Consider the following 14,216-nt stretch of genomic DNA (forward strand, 5'->3'; position numbering starts at 1 on the left):
TATACAGCAAGGTGCATAATCTCAGCCTGCAGGAATTGTGTGCTGAATATATGAATAATGGCTGTGGAAACATTTTCCCTATAAAAGTAAAATACTGTTAAACCTGTGTAAGAATGAGAAAATATGTAAAGGAAGGTGGGGCTTTTTTGGCTGTACATCTTTTTTGCTCTCTTTGTTACTGTTTGTCAATTTCCATTTACCTCAACTTTATTTTCTTAAACTGATAAAGCTAGGACAAATGAACATTTTTCCCACTGATTGTAATTTATATATAGTACAGCATATTTAAACAAAACTTGTTTCTAAATCTTTTTTAGTTTATAACTCAATATAACTTGGTAGTAGAAAAATAGCAAAAAGACAATAGTGTCTTGTCATGAGCTTTCAGCTCCATAAGGAAATCAAAACAATCTAAGAACACAGAAAATATGAAAAGTAATACCATCCTACAGATACTAGTAGTTCTGTGATGAGAGAAGAAAGAAGAAAAAAGCACGCCAGTTTGTTTTGTTAATAATCGAGTACATGACTTTCAAGATTCTTCATTAGCAACAGATACATATGCACACAATTAAAATGAAACTGAGCAGAAAATAGTTTGTATTGCTTAGTTTTGCCTCAAACAAGGTGAAAACACTGCCATTTATTTGGTTAATGATTATATCCTTGTCTTTTCCTGTCAATGAAAATTACTTAAGGGCCAATTATCAGTATTTATTTTTGTTGCTTATTGTTTCGTATAAAATATTTTACTTAGATTGGATATCTTTATTTACTTATTTTCAGATTGAGTACACTGAAGCATCCAAAATAAGAAGAAAATACATTACTTTTTTTTTCCACAGTGGCTATGCCTTGGATAAACTTAGGATCTTCAGTGTACATAGGACTTTCCTTGAAATCTGTTTATAACCTTTATCTTCTAGTTTGGGAAACGAGACTGTGTGTCTGCTCTTTGTTTAGAGAGCGCAGTCAGGAGGACAGCACTGGACCTTCTGGTGAGCACTCCTTTATACTGCTCCTCATCAGAACACAGCAGTCAGGAGGACAGCACGGGACCTTCTGGTGAGCACTCCTTTATACCGCTCCTTATCAGAACACAGTCTATCTGACAGCACATTGCTTAGTTCCCTCCTAAGGAAATGATATCCATGAAAGAGGAAGCCTTGCTCAACACTTCTTTTAGCTCTTTCGCTGTGGATACTCACTGAGTGATGAAACATATCTGGGAGAGTACCAATAAATTGGATGATAGAGATCTCAATAGCCCGGAACTACTTGCTAAATCTAACTAAAGTGAATTTTACAGAGACAGATGCAAAGTCAGCACTTAAAGTTAAAAAAGAAAAGTGTAAAAGTACACGAAGTGGGTCATATGGCTTAACTGCAGAGCAGGCTTAAAAAGTGGTTGTTAAAACAAAACAAAAACAGCAACAACCAACCAACCAACCAACCAACCAACCAAAACCCTTGAAAGTTTTATCACGTCACACTTGTCTTCTTTCCTAGACCAAGCACATTTTACATTTGTTAATAAGAATACATACAGAGCAATCAAGGTCTAAATAGAATATACTTTGAAAATAAGTGTAGATACTGATGAACTGATACAGAAATAGGAGAGAAAAACAGGATGAAAAATTATAACCACTAACCTTAGTACAACTGTGGTGGTTTGAATAAATATGGTCCCCATGGGCTCATTGGGAGTGCCACTATTTGAAAGGATAGGAGAAGTGCCCTTGCTGAACTAGGTGTGGCAGTGTTGGAGAAAGTGTCACTGGGCGTGGGCTCTGGAGTTTCAAATGCGCAGCCAGGCCCAGTGTTTCACTCTCTTCCTGATGCCTGCTGTTTCCGATGTAGTACTCTCGCCTCCTTTTCCAGCACCGTGTCTATCTGCTGCCCCCCCACCCCCTTCCTCCCCTCTCTCCTGCCCCCCTCCACTGCTTCCCACATGAGGAAAATGGACATCTAACCTGTAAGTCAGCTCCAATGAAATGTTTTCCTGTTTAAGAGTTGTCTGTGGTCATGCTGTCTCTCCACAGTAATAAAATCCTTAAGTGAGACAGACACTAAAGGGATTGGATTGTTTAGACAAGAGAACTACGTTTGTCTTTCTGAGAGAGAAAAAGACGTGAGATGATCTCAGACGGTTTCACAAAACAGGCTCGATCAACTTATACTTGGAGGAAAACTGGAGCGCGATGTCTGCTGATATGGGCTTGACTGCTGGGTATCGTGCTCACTGATAGCCTGACCTGACACAAACCACTATGAAATGCCCCTTCAAGTTCTTGGTCTATCACAGAGTACTGAAATAAAAGCACACCAAGTAGCATGCAGACAGCGCAGTACACTTAGGAGGTGGTCCGCAGTGCAGATAATTCGTGGTCCTGGCAGCACGACTCATCTTCTCGGGAAAAGCTGCAAGCGTTCCTTACCACTGAGCAATCGGTCTAGCTTCGTGGAATGTTCACTGCCGAGGCTGGAATATGAATGACTCTTTCAAAAGCTTACGTGTTGAGCCCTTTGTTCCTAGCTGATGGCACTGTTGTCGATGGGATGGGGTTATGAGGATGCCGACTGAATAAATGTACTGCGTTCATACTGAGTGGGCTAATAGAATGCAGGTCCAGTTGGAGGAAGTAAACCACTCAAAGTATGCTTCTGGAAGCCGAGCCGTACTTTGATTCCTTTGTTGTCACCTAGTTCCTGCATTCCACGGAGAAGACAGTTGTGTTCTTCCCTGCCCTTTCTCAAAAGCAAACTGTCTCACGATGAACCCAAGAGCAATCCAGCCAGCTAACTGTGTACGGAAACGTTCACACCATGGGCTGAGATGAAGTATGTCTTCTTATAAGTTGTCTCTCGCAAACATTTTGTTATAGCCACAGAACACAACTGGCAGGTATATCAGAATATGTGAGGGGGCCGGAGAGATGGCTCAGTGGTTAAGAGCATCGGCTGCTCTTCCAGGACATGGGGTTCAATTCCCAGCACCCACGTGGCAACTCACAACTGTAACTCAAGTTTCACTGGAGCAGACTCCCTCACACAGACACTCATGCAGGGTCAAACACCAGATGCACCCTCTTCTGACAATCTGATGCCTTCTTCTGGCAATCAGGTACACATGCAGCTAAAGCACTCATATACATTAAATAAAAAAGTAAATCTTTAAAAATGTTTAACATTTTTTTGGTAGAGTATTTTTTCTGTTTGGATTTCTTTTTTAAAGATTAATTTATTATAATTTATTTAGATTATAGCTCAATTGTTATCTCCCCACTCTTGAGCAAAGAGTGTTGTTTTAAATTACTTAATTGTTTGCATATCATTATTGTCTTATAAAGTGGCAAAACTTTTATACATGTAATGGGATGGTATTTCTTACTTACCTGTAAAGTGCAGACAGGGGCCTCTTGTTTCCAGGCTTTGGTCTGTATGGTTTGGGTTCTCCTGCCATGTTAATATCTGAAAATATAAAATAGCATGGTTTAATGCAGCTATTGATAAACATTTTGCAAGTATTATATCTTAGAGTTTTTTATTTACTTTTGTAAATCCGTTTGCAATTTTATTTATTAACTTATATTGTGTGTCTCTATGTGATGTTTTATCTATGGCGCTTGCATGTGTTCATGAACTTCCACGCGAGCACATAGGCAGGAGGCCAAGTGGGCACATATATGGAAACCCTGGGCCAAGAACTGGTGCTTTCCCTTGATCTCACCTTTGTTTTTTGAGACAGGGTCTCTGACTAAACAGAAAGCCCATCAGTTAGTGAAGGCTTTCTGGCTTCGCTGAGCATCATGGATCTGTCTCTACCTTCACATTAGTACTAGAATTCTGGGAACAAACCTACTTCCCAGTCCTTTGATGTGATCCTGTGGTTTCGAACCCAGGTGTTCATGTTTGTGTGGCAGATGACTTATAGGCTTAGAAATGCCTCTGTTCCTTCTTACACACATCCTGTATGCTATTTACTCTAAAATGTATGGAAACTCTCGTCCATGAGACACTTTGTGGGAATGGTCACACATGCATAAAAAGTTTAGATTGTTGCTCATCTGGATTTTATTACCAGAAACTAAAAAGAAACTAAAATTTGCCAGCACAAACTGTTACAACAACAAAAGACAGTGCATGCAGCAAACTCAGACGCCCTGTTCAGCTCTACCAATGGACAGCTCATTCTCCACGGTTGTAGGGTGAGTGGGGACCACCTCTGAAATAAAGTCTGGTATCCCCTCTTTGATCACTTCCCTTTGGTGGAAGCACACGGAGGAAGAGGAAGCAGGCTGTCCAGATGAGCCCTGATAGGCTGTGGTCATATTGTGGGGGAAGAGGTCACCTCTGTCAGAGGTCTAGGACAGGGGAATAGGGCAGAAGAGGGAGGGACAGTGGGACTAGGAAGATACAAGTGAGGGGATAACAATTGGGTCATAATCTGAATAAATTATAATAAATTAAAATTTCAAAAAGAAATTCAAACAGAAAAAAATACTCTACAAAAAAATGTTAAACGCTTTTTAAGATTTACTTATTTATTTAATGTATATAAGGGCTTTAGCCAGAAGAAGGCATCAGATCACAGTATAGATGGTTGTTAGCTGTCATGTGGTTCAAGGGAATTAAACTCATGGCCTCTGGAAGACCTCTGGTACTCTTAATCACTGAGCCATCTCTCCAATTGGAAGTGTTAAACTTTTAAGAAATTATAAAGCTGAGCTTTAGAGAAAGTTTTCTGTAGTTCAGGATGTCCTCAATGTCATGGTACCCCTGAATCAGCCTCCAATGTTTACTATAATTTGTCACCATGATAAACTTTTTAATGAATAGGGTTATAATAGTTAGGTATTTGAAGGGCTGATTATAAAGTTGAACCCCTACTTTCCACTATAATAAAGATAATATTTAAATATAAAAAATAAAATATTTAAAATTTAAATGGCACAGATATGAGAATGCATTTAAGAGCTTAAAATATGGAGTGATGATCTTATACCAGACATTAAAAATACAATATTCATAAATGTATGGCCTTAAAATATAATACTTAGGAATTCTATTACATTAAATTGGCATTTTTCTTATCAAAACTCACATAAAGACAGCATAAAAAAACTAAGAGCCTGTGACAAAGGATTTGTGTTTAGAATACATGATGTCTCTTCATCACAGGGCAAATGAGTCAAAACACCAAAAATAAATTTGTCAAAACCAAAAACAATTAGTAACTCTACTAATTGGAAATGTGATAAATGAACAAATAAAAATTCCTCATTTTCATCAGTAGCAGTAGGTCTAACGGTATATCTAAGTTAAAAACAATATGAGTATTGAGTTCATATTTCCTAGACAGATGATATCAAGAGCTTTGCAGGGTTGTATATACAATGTATGCATAGGTATAAATTAGTGAAGCTACTCTGGAAATAATTTTCCAGCTTTAAATGAAATATAATGTTTAAAATTGATACATGTGAAGACTGTGCTCCTAAAGAAATTATTGCAGCACATTTCATGGTTTTTTCTTTTAACCTTCAAGAGCAAATTGAGTTGAACTGAATCTTCCTTGTCCTAGTAACATTGTACAAATAATGGCTTAAAAAAAAGTTGTAATGCCTCTGGGTGGATATAATTTTGTGCTTGTATTTAAGATTAAAAGTTAAATAAATCACATCAGCTTTCTAAAAAAAAAGAAATTATTGCATATGTGTAACATATGACTTGGAAAATTGTGTTCAGAGAGATACACTCATGGGTAATAGGATAGATGCCTTGAGCCAACGCGTAATCTACAGGAGGAGATCTTAGAGGAGAGGAGAGGGAGTAAGAGCTGCCGGCAACAGCTGGCTCTGCTGAGGAGCTCTAGAGTCACAGCACAAACAAAACAATGTCCCTGAAAAACACTGACAACATCAATATTTTATCTAACTTAAGGTGAAAGTGGAAGAACTAAAGTAAGAATAAATTGTATGCGATCTGATTAACTAAAGGGCTTTATAGAGGCAAGCGATGGATTCAACAAAGGATTACCTCTCAGAGGGTAGGTCTGGGAGACCATGAAGAACTTTGATATCAAATCATAGGTTTGATAAAGATTTTATAGAGAGCATGGATTAACATGACAGTATTATTCTTAGTAACAAATATTTTATATATTTTATGGTAGGTAGTGAATAACTAATACTTTTTTAAGTTTAGAATAACAGTGACAATATTTATACGTTGCTATACATCTGGTTCAGAACCACCAAGGTTCGGTGAACAAGTGAATCAGCAGCAGCTGGAAGCTGGTGAGGAGGTAGGTGGCAGGGAAAGTGTCATACGTCGGGGGTGTATTATTGAGCACGAGAAAGCATTTGAGACTCTAGTTAAAACTTCAGATTTGATTTGAGTTGGCTATAATATATTATGCTTAGCTGAGAATAAATCAAACGGGAAATGACTCTTGTGTGATTTACAATAAGGTCCTGCGGATGTTGAGGCTGTTTTTAATTTGTCACATGTGCTATAGTTGGAAAAATACGTGAAGACGGTGATGATGGCAGAGGTGGCCTGTCTTTGAAAGTATAATGATATTTACTGTGTTGTTCTATTTTAGATATCGTGACTTACAAAATGAGAATGTGAAATTATCCTCATAAGTAAATAAAAATATGAGACAAGGCTGTCAGTGAAAAATATTGTCAGTATCCTTAATTTTTTTTTTTATAATGTGCTGTCAGTGGTTGTGAAAATAGGAGCTGACAATATATTAAAACCAGAGAAAGCCTTTCATGACAGGCTGTTAAATATGTACTTCCAGACATTATTAGCTTCCCATCAAAGGTAATAAAAATGACGTGAGGGGCAAGAGAGTTGGCTCCGCAGCTGAGAGCACTCGCTGTTTTGCAGAGGTCCCAGGGTTGAATTCCTATCGTCCAATGGCAGCTCAACCTGTAACATCAGTGCCTGGGGATCTGATGTCCTCTTCTGACTTCCATGGGCCTCAGGCATGCACGTGACCCGGCCACAATGTGCCTGCAAAGCACCCATAGACATAAAGAATAAAATAATATCTTTTAAAATTACAAAAGTGCACGAGTCCTTAGTTTCTTCTCAGCAAAGAACAGTGCTTAAATGCAGGATTCTCCTTCAAATACATCAAATTTATATTTACATGTGCAAATGTGTATATTGGCAGTGCTGAATTGACCCTCACCTAAAGTTTGGATTTATTGGACAGAGACCAGCATCTCAGCTAATCATTATGAAGAGAGAGCATTGGCAGAGGATAAATGAACCAGCCTTTCCTTGAAATGATCGTTAGAGATAGAAGATTTAATGATGTTATGCGAATAACCAAGCTTTGTGGGAAGTCAGTGCTCAAATTCCTAAGTATCACAAGCTATTGTCCTGAAAGAGTAAATGGCATTGTGGTATTGTTGCACAGACCTGCTGCTTGCCTGGCAATGCGTAAGGTGCAAACAAGCAGAGTAAATGAAAGGCAAATTAACTTCAATTTGTATCCACTCTGCTGAACTAGGGATGTTAGAGTGAAATGCCTATACATAAAAAACAGAAAAGGACATTTCTTAGGCTCCAGGTTTATAGATTTCCTACTAATATTTAGAACTGTTCTCAGCTGGTCTGACATCTTATAATGAGACATTGTCATCTACAGGGTTCATGTTTTACAGTCACACATTTCAGTCACAGATAAACTTAAAAAAAAAAAAAAGAAAAGAAAGAAAAGTAAAGCCACACATAATGAGTTGAGTGAGTTTGTGATTTTTATGTTAGACTATATTTATTATACCATTTAGACAGGATGTGCCTTAAATAATTATCAGCAAATTGTTTTGGCATATCTCCCAATTAATATTTCAGCTTCTGGTCACTGAGTATAAGTACATAAATGATAATCATTGGGTGACATAGCCTGATTTTCTAGCTACTAAAATCATATCCTCCTGAAAAGTACCAGTAAAATCAGGTAACCTTCTGTGTGTGTTAGTGTTGATGAGGCCAGTGTGGGTACACGTCATGCACTCTTGTGGATAGCTTTTTGGTCCACCCCTCCCAGTCATAGAAAGGAAACAGAAGAGAAAGAAAGCTGTTCTTGTTTTTAGGAAATAGCAAAGCACAGCTTGCTCTCACCTAGAAATGGGGTGTTACAGCACTTTTTCATTAGGTGAATTTTATAAGCAATTACAAAATGCTCAATAGAGTAGATGTGCCCTATTTCAATGTAATTTTGATTTAACAATTGATTTTACTAATTCCAATTAACATGAAAAACTGATGAAGTAAAGATATATTCTAAAATTATATTTATTAAGCCTCAGGTTCAAACACCATAAAAATACATCATTGGTCTAGTTGCAAGCATACCTCCCAACAGTAAACTGAATTGTAACACATGCAAACCATTCTCAAAATTCCACTTTTTATTTGGACTAAATAAGCAAAACCATGCATGATACCATGGCAGAGACGGAGGTAAAGGTGCAAAACGATGAAGAGTCAGTGAGCTGGAACTAACTTTTATTGAGGCAGATGAGACAGATTTTATTCTGAAGTGTCTTTCTCAAAAGTAAAACAAACAAACAAACAAACAAACAAACAAACAAACCCAAAATAGGGACACGCATCCATCTGTAAACCCTCGGCAGAAGACTCCTGTCACTTCTCCCGTCCTTCGTGAGTCTGATGCTGAGACGATTCCCCAACACATGCCATTGCACCTTCGAGCCCCAACTTAACTTTCTTATTCTCATTGCACAGACTACCACTATTTGTGCCCTTTGACTTTGAACTTCCGAGGAGCTGTCACCATGTCGCCAAGCTCTGCTCCTCGGTTCCTGCAGTGCTTTTGCCCAGCGACTGCTCAGTCATTTTATTGCTAACGTAGAGTGTAGAAACCAGAAGGCAGGTTTTGTGTGGAGCCTATGGCTCCAAGCAAAGTATATCAGTGCATTTGCTAAAGTGATAGTGACCTGAGTTATGTTTTGATGATGCAATTAAGTTTCCAAATTAACTACTCAGTTTAAAATAGGCTAGAAAAGTGCTATTTTGTATATTTTATATTTTCTTGGATAATTGCCAGAACATTAACAGATAAATTCCAGAAAAGCAGAAAATGAAGTATATTCACTCATGTATTACTCACGTGTACGGTTCTAGAATATTTTGGAACAATACTGCTGTTCATATTTAGTAAAATATACCTCACATTCCAGGTTTGTGAGATACTTTGACAAATTGAGATTTATTTATTTGCCAAAGATTCAATTTGAAACATTCTAATTTTAAAGGTTTATATATATATACATATATATATATATATGCCATGTGGGAGACATATCTAGTCTACCAGGATATTCAAATCGATAATGCTACCTTCTGAATTAACAACAATGTTTTTTCTGGGGAGTTACTTAAAAAGAAAATCTTTATTCTGAGAGTTATTTCCCTCCTCTTTCCTATATTTAAATAAATATCTAAATAATTCAGCTATGGCATATAGAGTGCCACGGGTAGTCATTCAGAGTATTTTATTGTTCACATTTAGAAGATTTAAGGACTCATTACGATTCAGTTAAATGAAAACTCAGGAGATAAAGAAAACAGTGTGTTATGTTTGACAAGGGAATGCATATAAGCATATAGTACCCAAGCACAAGCCTCGTCCTGTTAAAAAGCCTTTCTTTCCTGTCATTATTAGTTTTGATCCAAAGACTACCACAAAATAAATAGAACAGGGATTATTATTCTCCCTTTATACACTTAGGTGTTTTAGATACCGGGATGTCAATATCATTAGCTCTATTTGCTACAAATGTCTTTATTACTGAGCACACCCCATGTTCAGAGCATTCAACTAGGAGAAAAGGACACACCGTGTCCCTGCATAGAGAGATGACTATCTTAGGGTTGGCCTTGAAAGAGACTGCACCAGACTAACAGAATTACCCTGAGCTTACTGTGTCTCGTTGCTCTTGGCCACCAAAGTCCAGTTTGTGGAAAGCAGCCTGCAGAGCAACTTACTCTTGAGTTGGAGTGCTCTGGTACTATAGGGAGGGTGGGAATGTGAGTAAGTGGGGGCTGCAGGGAGATTTGGGAAGAAAGTCTGTTAGAAGCACTCTGGACTCCCCGCAGTGCTGTCTAAGCCCGCCTAGCCAGATGAGTTTATGACCTTAACGTTCATAAGCTGGGCTGCATAGAAGTGCTTGTTACTATTAGTGAAAAAAAAAAAAGCAATGTTCTTGCAAATTCTAAGTATAGCTACTCTGTGCTCTAAAATTTCGAGCAAATCAAGCCAAAAGCTGAGAGTAAAAACAATTTTATACTGCAAAAGCAAATGGCTTCCTAATCTTGTTTTTCCATCCCTAGAATCAAAGCTGGTTTTAACACTTGAAATATGTCCCTAATAGTATGTTAAAATATTCACAGTTATGAGAATGAAACTGTAGTCTAATTTTACTGGGCAGCCACTGAATTGTGACCACTTTAATGAGCCTGTGGACCCAGTTTCATAAATTAGTTCTGACACGGCACCATGGTGCATTGGCCTCTGGTTATTAGAATGCTAATGCAAAGATCACTGACTGGCCAGACTCCCATTTGTTACCGGAGCATACTCTGTGCTGGCTGGGTCTCTCTGCAAGGACAAATAAAAGGGGAAACCTGAACTTCTTACTAATCATGGTAAGTCTGGTCCTTGTGTTTTACTTATTCAGACTCAGACTGATTTCTTCCCCAGCGGAAACTGAAGTGAAAACAAACAAAAATAAAAAGTACAACTATCCAGCCCTTTGGTAGTTCTATGTTTTTCTAAAGTTTACATTAAGAATTCATTTTTAATTTATTTTTTTTTGATAAATGCATACATGAGTACTGTATTTCCACCAACTACATGGGGTAGTGGTTGGAGAGAGAAGAAAGCAATAATCTTTTCTCCAACAACTGAAGACTAACGAAGCCCAAGTGCCACAACATGGACGCCTCCCTTCACTGTTGCGCAGTGCAGGGTAAGATGTAAGGAGTAAGTATGGGGAAGAAACCATACAGGCCTTAGCCATTGGCTGTGGCTGCCTCACAGAACTTGGCGGTAAGTCCTGTTGCAGAAGACACTACATGCTTTGGGCATGGGACTTGGAGGATTGAGCAGGAACTGGCCTGCAAGCCTCCTCCCTGAAAACCAGAGGTGCTTTGCAGGCTTCCAAAGAGAGAAAAGCAATCAACACTTGTAGGTGGCTGTCTAGTCTATGAATCTCAATGACGGCTTTGCAAGACATGCCAGTGTGGAAACAATGTCACTTATACCTCAGGATACCAGATGATATCTAATTCGCCCACTCAGTAGAAGGGAATCCATACCTCTTACTGTAAACTTACCTGAGAACCGTGGCTGCAGAGGTCATAACCACAATTGGTCAAAATTAAGGGAATAAGAGACCACGGAGTGCCTAATACCAAATGGGGTATCTAAAAGTACATAATCAATCATTCCTTTTCATTGATCAATTAACTGTTTAATATACAAAACCTGCTGGTCCTCATGAGAGTGGAACAGAGAGCAATGAACCAACTGCTCCCTTACACACGTGATGCCTCATATTGAAAACTCTGGCTTCACTTTCTCTGAGCATCATGACCCTCTCTCTAGATGAAAACATGCTGCAGGGCCCCTTCTTGGTCCAGGAGAAGACTTACTGCAAAATGCCAATTCCAAACTTAGGTTTTTCACAGAAAACCATCTCTTACCTCTGAAAGTCTGTTCTATGAATAGAGTAGAGGTGACCAGTTTCTACTCTTCCTTCTCCGAGATGTGCATTTGCTACCAAAGCTCCTATCAGCCACGTGTCAACATGTCCTCTAGTCACCTAATGACCTTGAAACAGTGCGACTTTGGCACGAGCTTAACAACTGCTCTTTGACTCGAAAGTTGCTAAGCAGAGAACACAGCATGAAAGCAAACACCACACTAAAAAGTAAGTACCAAATGGTCCTAATTACAATAGCTGATCATACTTAATTACTACAAAATGCAATTTGGTTAGCTCTTTTTCAATTATCTTGTATTTAATTTTATAGGCAAATTTTCAAAAGTATTTCAAATTTCATGAAGATCTTTATTTCTTTAAAGGTTGACATTGACGACTATACTTTTTATTGAGATTAATTTTCCAGAAACCAAGCTAATTAACCACAAAATCTAGATGTATGCTAGGAGTACCCTGAATATGTCAAACACTTTGACCTAATAGCCATTGTTATACCTGCTGGAGATTTGCACAAGTGTGACCAAAATCATTTCGTCATTAACTGAGGAGGGCTAGTAGAGGTCCAACACTCCAGAAAGACTATTGACAGCTCTTGGTTCCTAAAAGAATAGGGAGTCATTTTCTTCAGTAGTGTAACCACTGACTGCATATGGTCCAATAAAGAGGCCATCACATAAGATCATTTAAAGGAGCTTAACTAAACCCAGTAGTAGAGTGCACGCACACGCACACACACACACACACACACACACACACACACACACACACACAGGCACAGACACAGAGAGACAGAGACAGAGAGACAGACAGAGAGGACAGGGAAAAGGGAGGGAGAGACGAGAGACAGAGAGACGAAGACAGAGAGACACAGGGAGAATAGAGAGAGGGAAGGAGAGAGGAAGGGAGGGAGATACATACATCTACACATTCACATACACACATATAGATTCACACATACATACACGCATGCTTTTAGTGATTTATGGATCAATAGTAGAAACTGTTATGCTAATTAAGAGTAAAATTATATGGCACAAAGCCAATTAGGTTATAATCCTGGAGTAGTGACACATTCAGACCCTGCCTCAAAACAACAACAACCCTAACTGGACTTATACTCATCAAGAACACACACCTTTAGCAGTGCTGATTTCACCCCATGTATCACAGTTCCTTAGTTTCAGATATAAATATAACCATTTAAATCAAATTCAATAAAATATAGATTTCCTTGAGAACACTCAGTTCTTCACACTAGTGAAATACAGACCACAATGTGAATATTTTTTCCCACCTCTCAATTCTTTCTTTTTATATGTGAACTTATATGTTTTTATTAAGTTCTGTTATTTAGTGCTCTAACTAGATATTCACAACACCTTAATTGTTGTGCTGCACGTGTTATAATTTACAAACGAAATGCTAAACATGTTTCCTGCACAATAGTACATGCCAGAGCAGTTAGCAAACATCCACCATCTTCATTATGCGGAGGCCTGTCAGGAATTGGGCATCCAAGTTCTACGTCCATCACAGAATCTGGGGTGTGACAAGATCCTAGGTGACTTAAATACACATTTCAGAATATGGCATCTATCCTACAGTTACTCATTTTGACAGTTCCCTGTATTTGTGTAATGACTTTTAGCTGCATTCTCTTCTTGCTCTCCCCTTATCTTCCTCTCCCTCTTCTCTGGAGTTCTTCTTCTCAAGAATTCCTGTCCTTCTCGTGTGTCTGCCTTTCATAAGTGGCCCACTGGAATTAATTAGAGTTTCCCTAGCCTCTGTGGGAAGTTGTTCCTTTAGCAAGGGCACCCCATGCATGGCTAAGCCACTGAAAGCAGACCACACTCCCTCCCCAGCAACCTTCAATTGGCTGCATTTCCTTAGGGACAGTTGGTCCTGATGACCCCTCGTCCACCTGCAATGTAATGGTGAAGGGTAGAGGCTTCTGCAGTTCATGAGTGCAATGGCAACCTCGGGTCCGAAAGATGTCTTTTTTACTGCATGTCTCATGCAGATATGTTCTACAGTCTAAAATTTTAAAGTATTTTGCAATTATAGTATTTAGAATTCTGAGAAGAAAAACAGCTTTTAGGGATGCCCTTGATATTGTTTAGCTAAAGGATTAGTATATAATAATGCCAGCTTAATTCCATCTTTGAAAATTATATATATTGCTATTATATATTTATGATTTAATACTGAATTTTCAAACAGGCACATAGAAGTGTAAAGACTTTGTATTGTGGGCTTTACTTTACTTTAATGCAGTTGAAAATAATATATTATTTGCATAAGATATTACTAAAAAGAAATATTATCAACACTCCAAGCGATTACTTAAACACTGTATTCTGCAGATGAAACATAATTTTAATTTAGCACATACATTGTCTATAATGTATAAAACACATTGGCAAGTGGTCAATTATTTTG

The 14,216-nt window shown here is 38.3% G+C and overlaps 1 protein-coding gene across 7 annotated transcripts in view; it reads right to left on the bottom strand.

Annotated features, from left to right (window-relative positions):
- Positions 1–14,216, bottom strand: part of RALYL (RALY RNA binding protein like) — a 651,644-nt gene that overhangs the window by 144,613 nt on the left and 492,815 nt on the right. For all 7 annotated transcript variants that reach the window (XM_084796699.1, XM_084796698.1, XM_084796700.1 and 4 more), the window contains one exon: positions 3,399–3,474. In XM_084796699.1, coding sequence (XP_084652825.1) covers positions 3,399–3,474 — 76 coding nt within the window. The remainder of the gene's footprint in view (positions 1–3,398; positions 3,475–14,216) is intronic.

Source organism: Acomys minous, assembly GCF_964271855.1.
Source record: "Acomys minous genome assembly, chromosome: 9".
In the NCBI taxonomy this organism is placed as follows: domain Eukaryota; kingdom Metazoa; phylum Chordata; class Mammalia; order Rodentia; family Muridae; genus Acomys; species Acomys minous.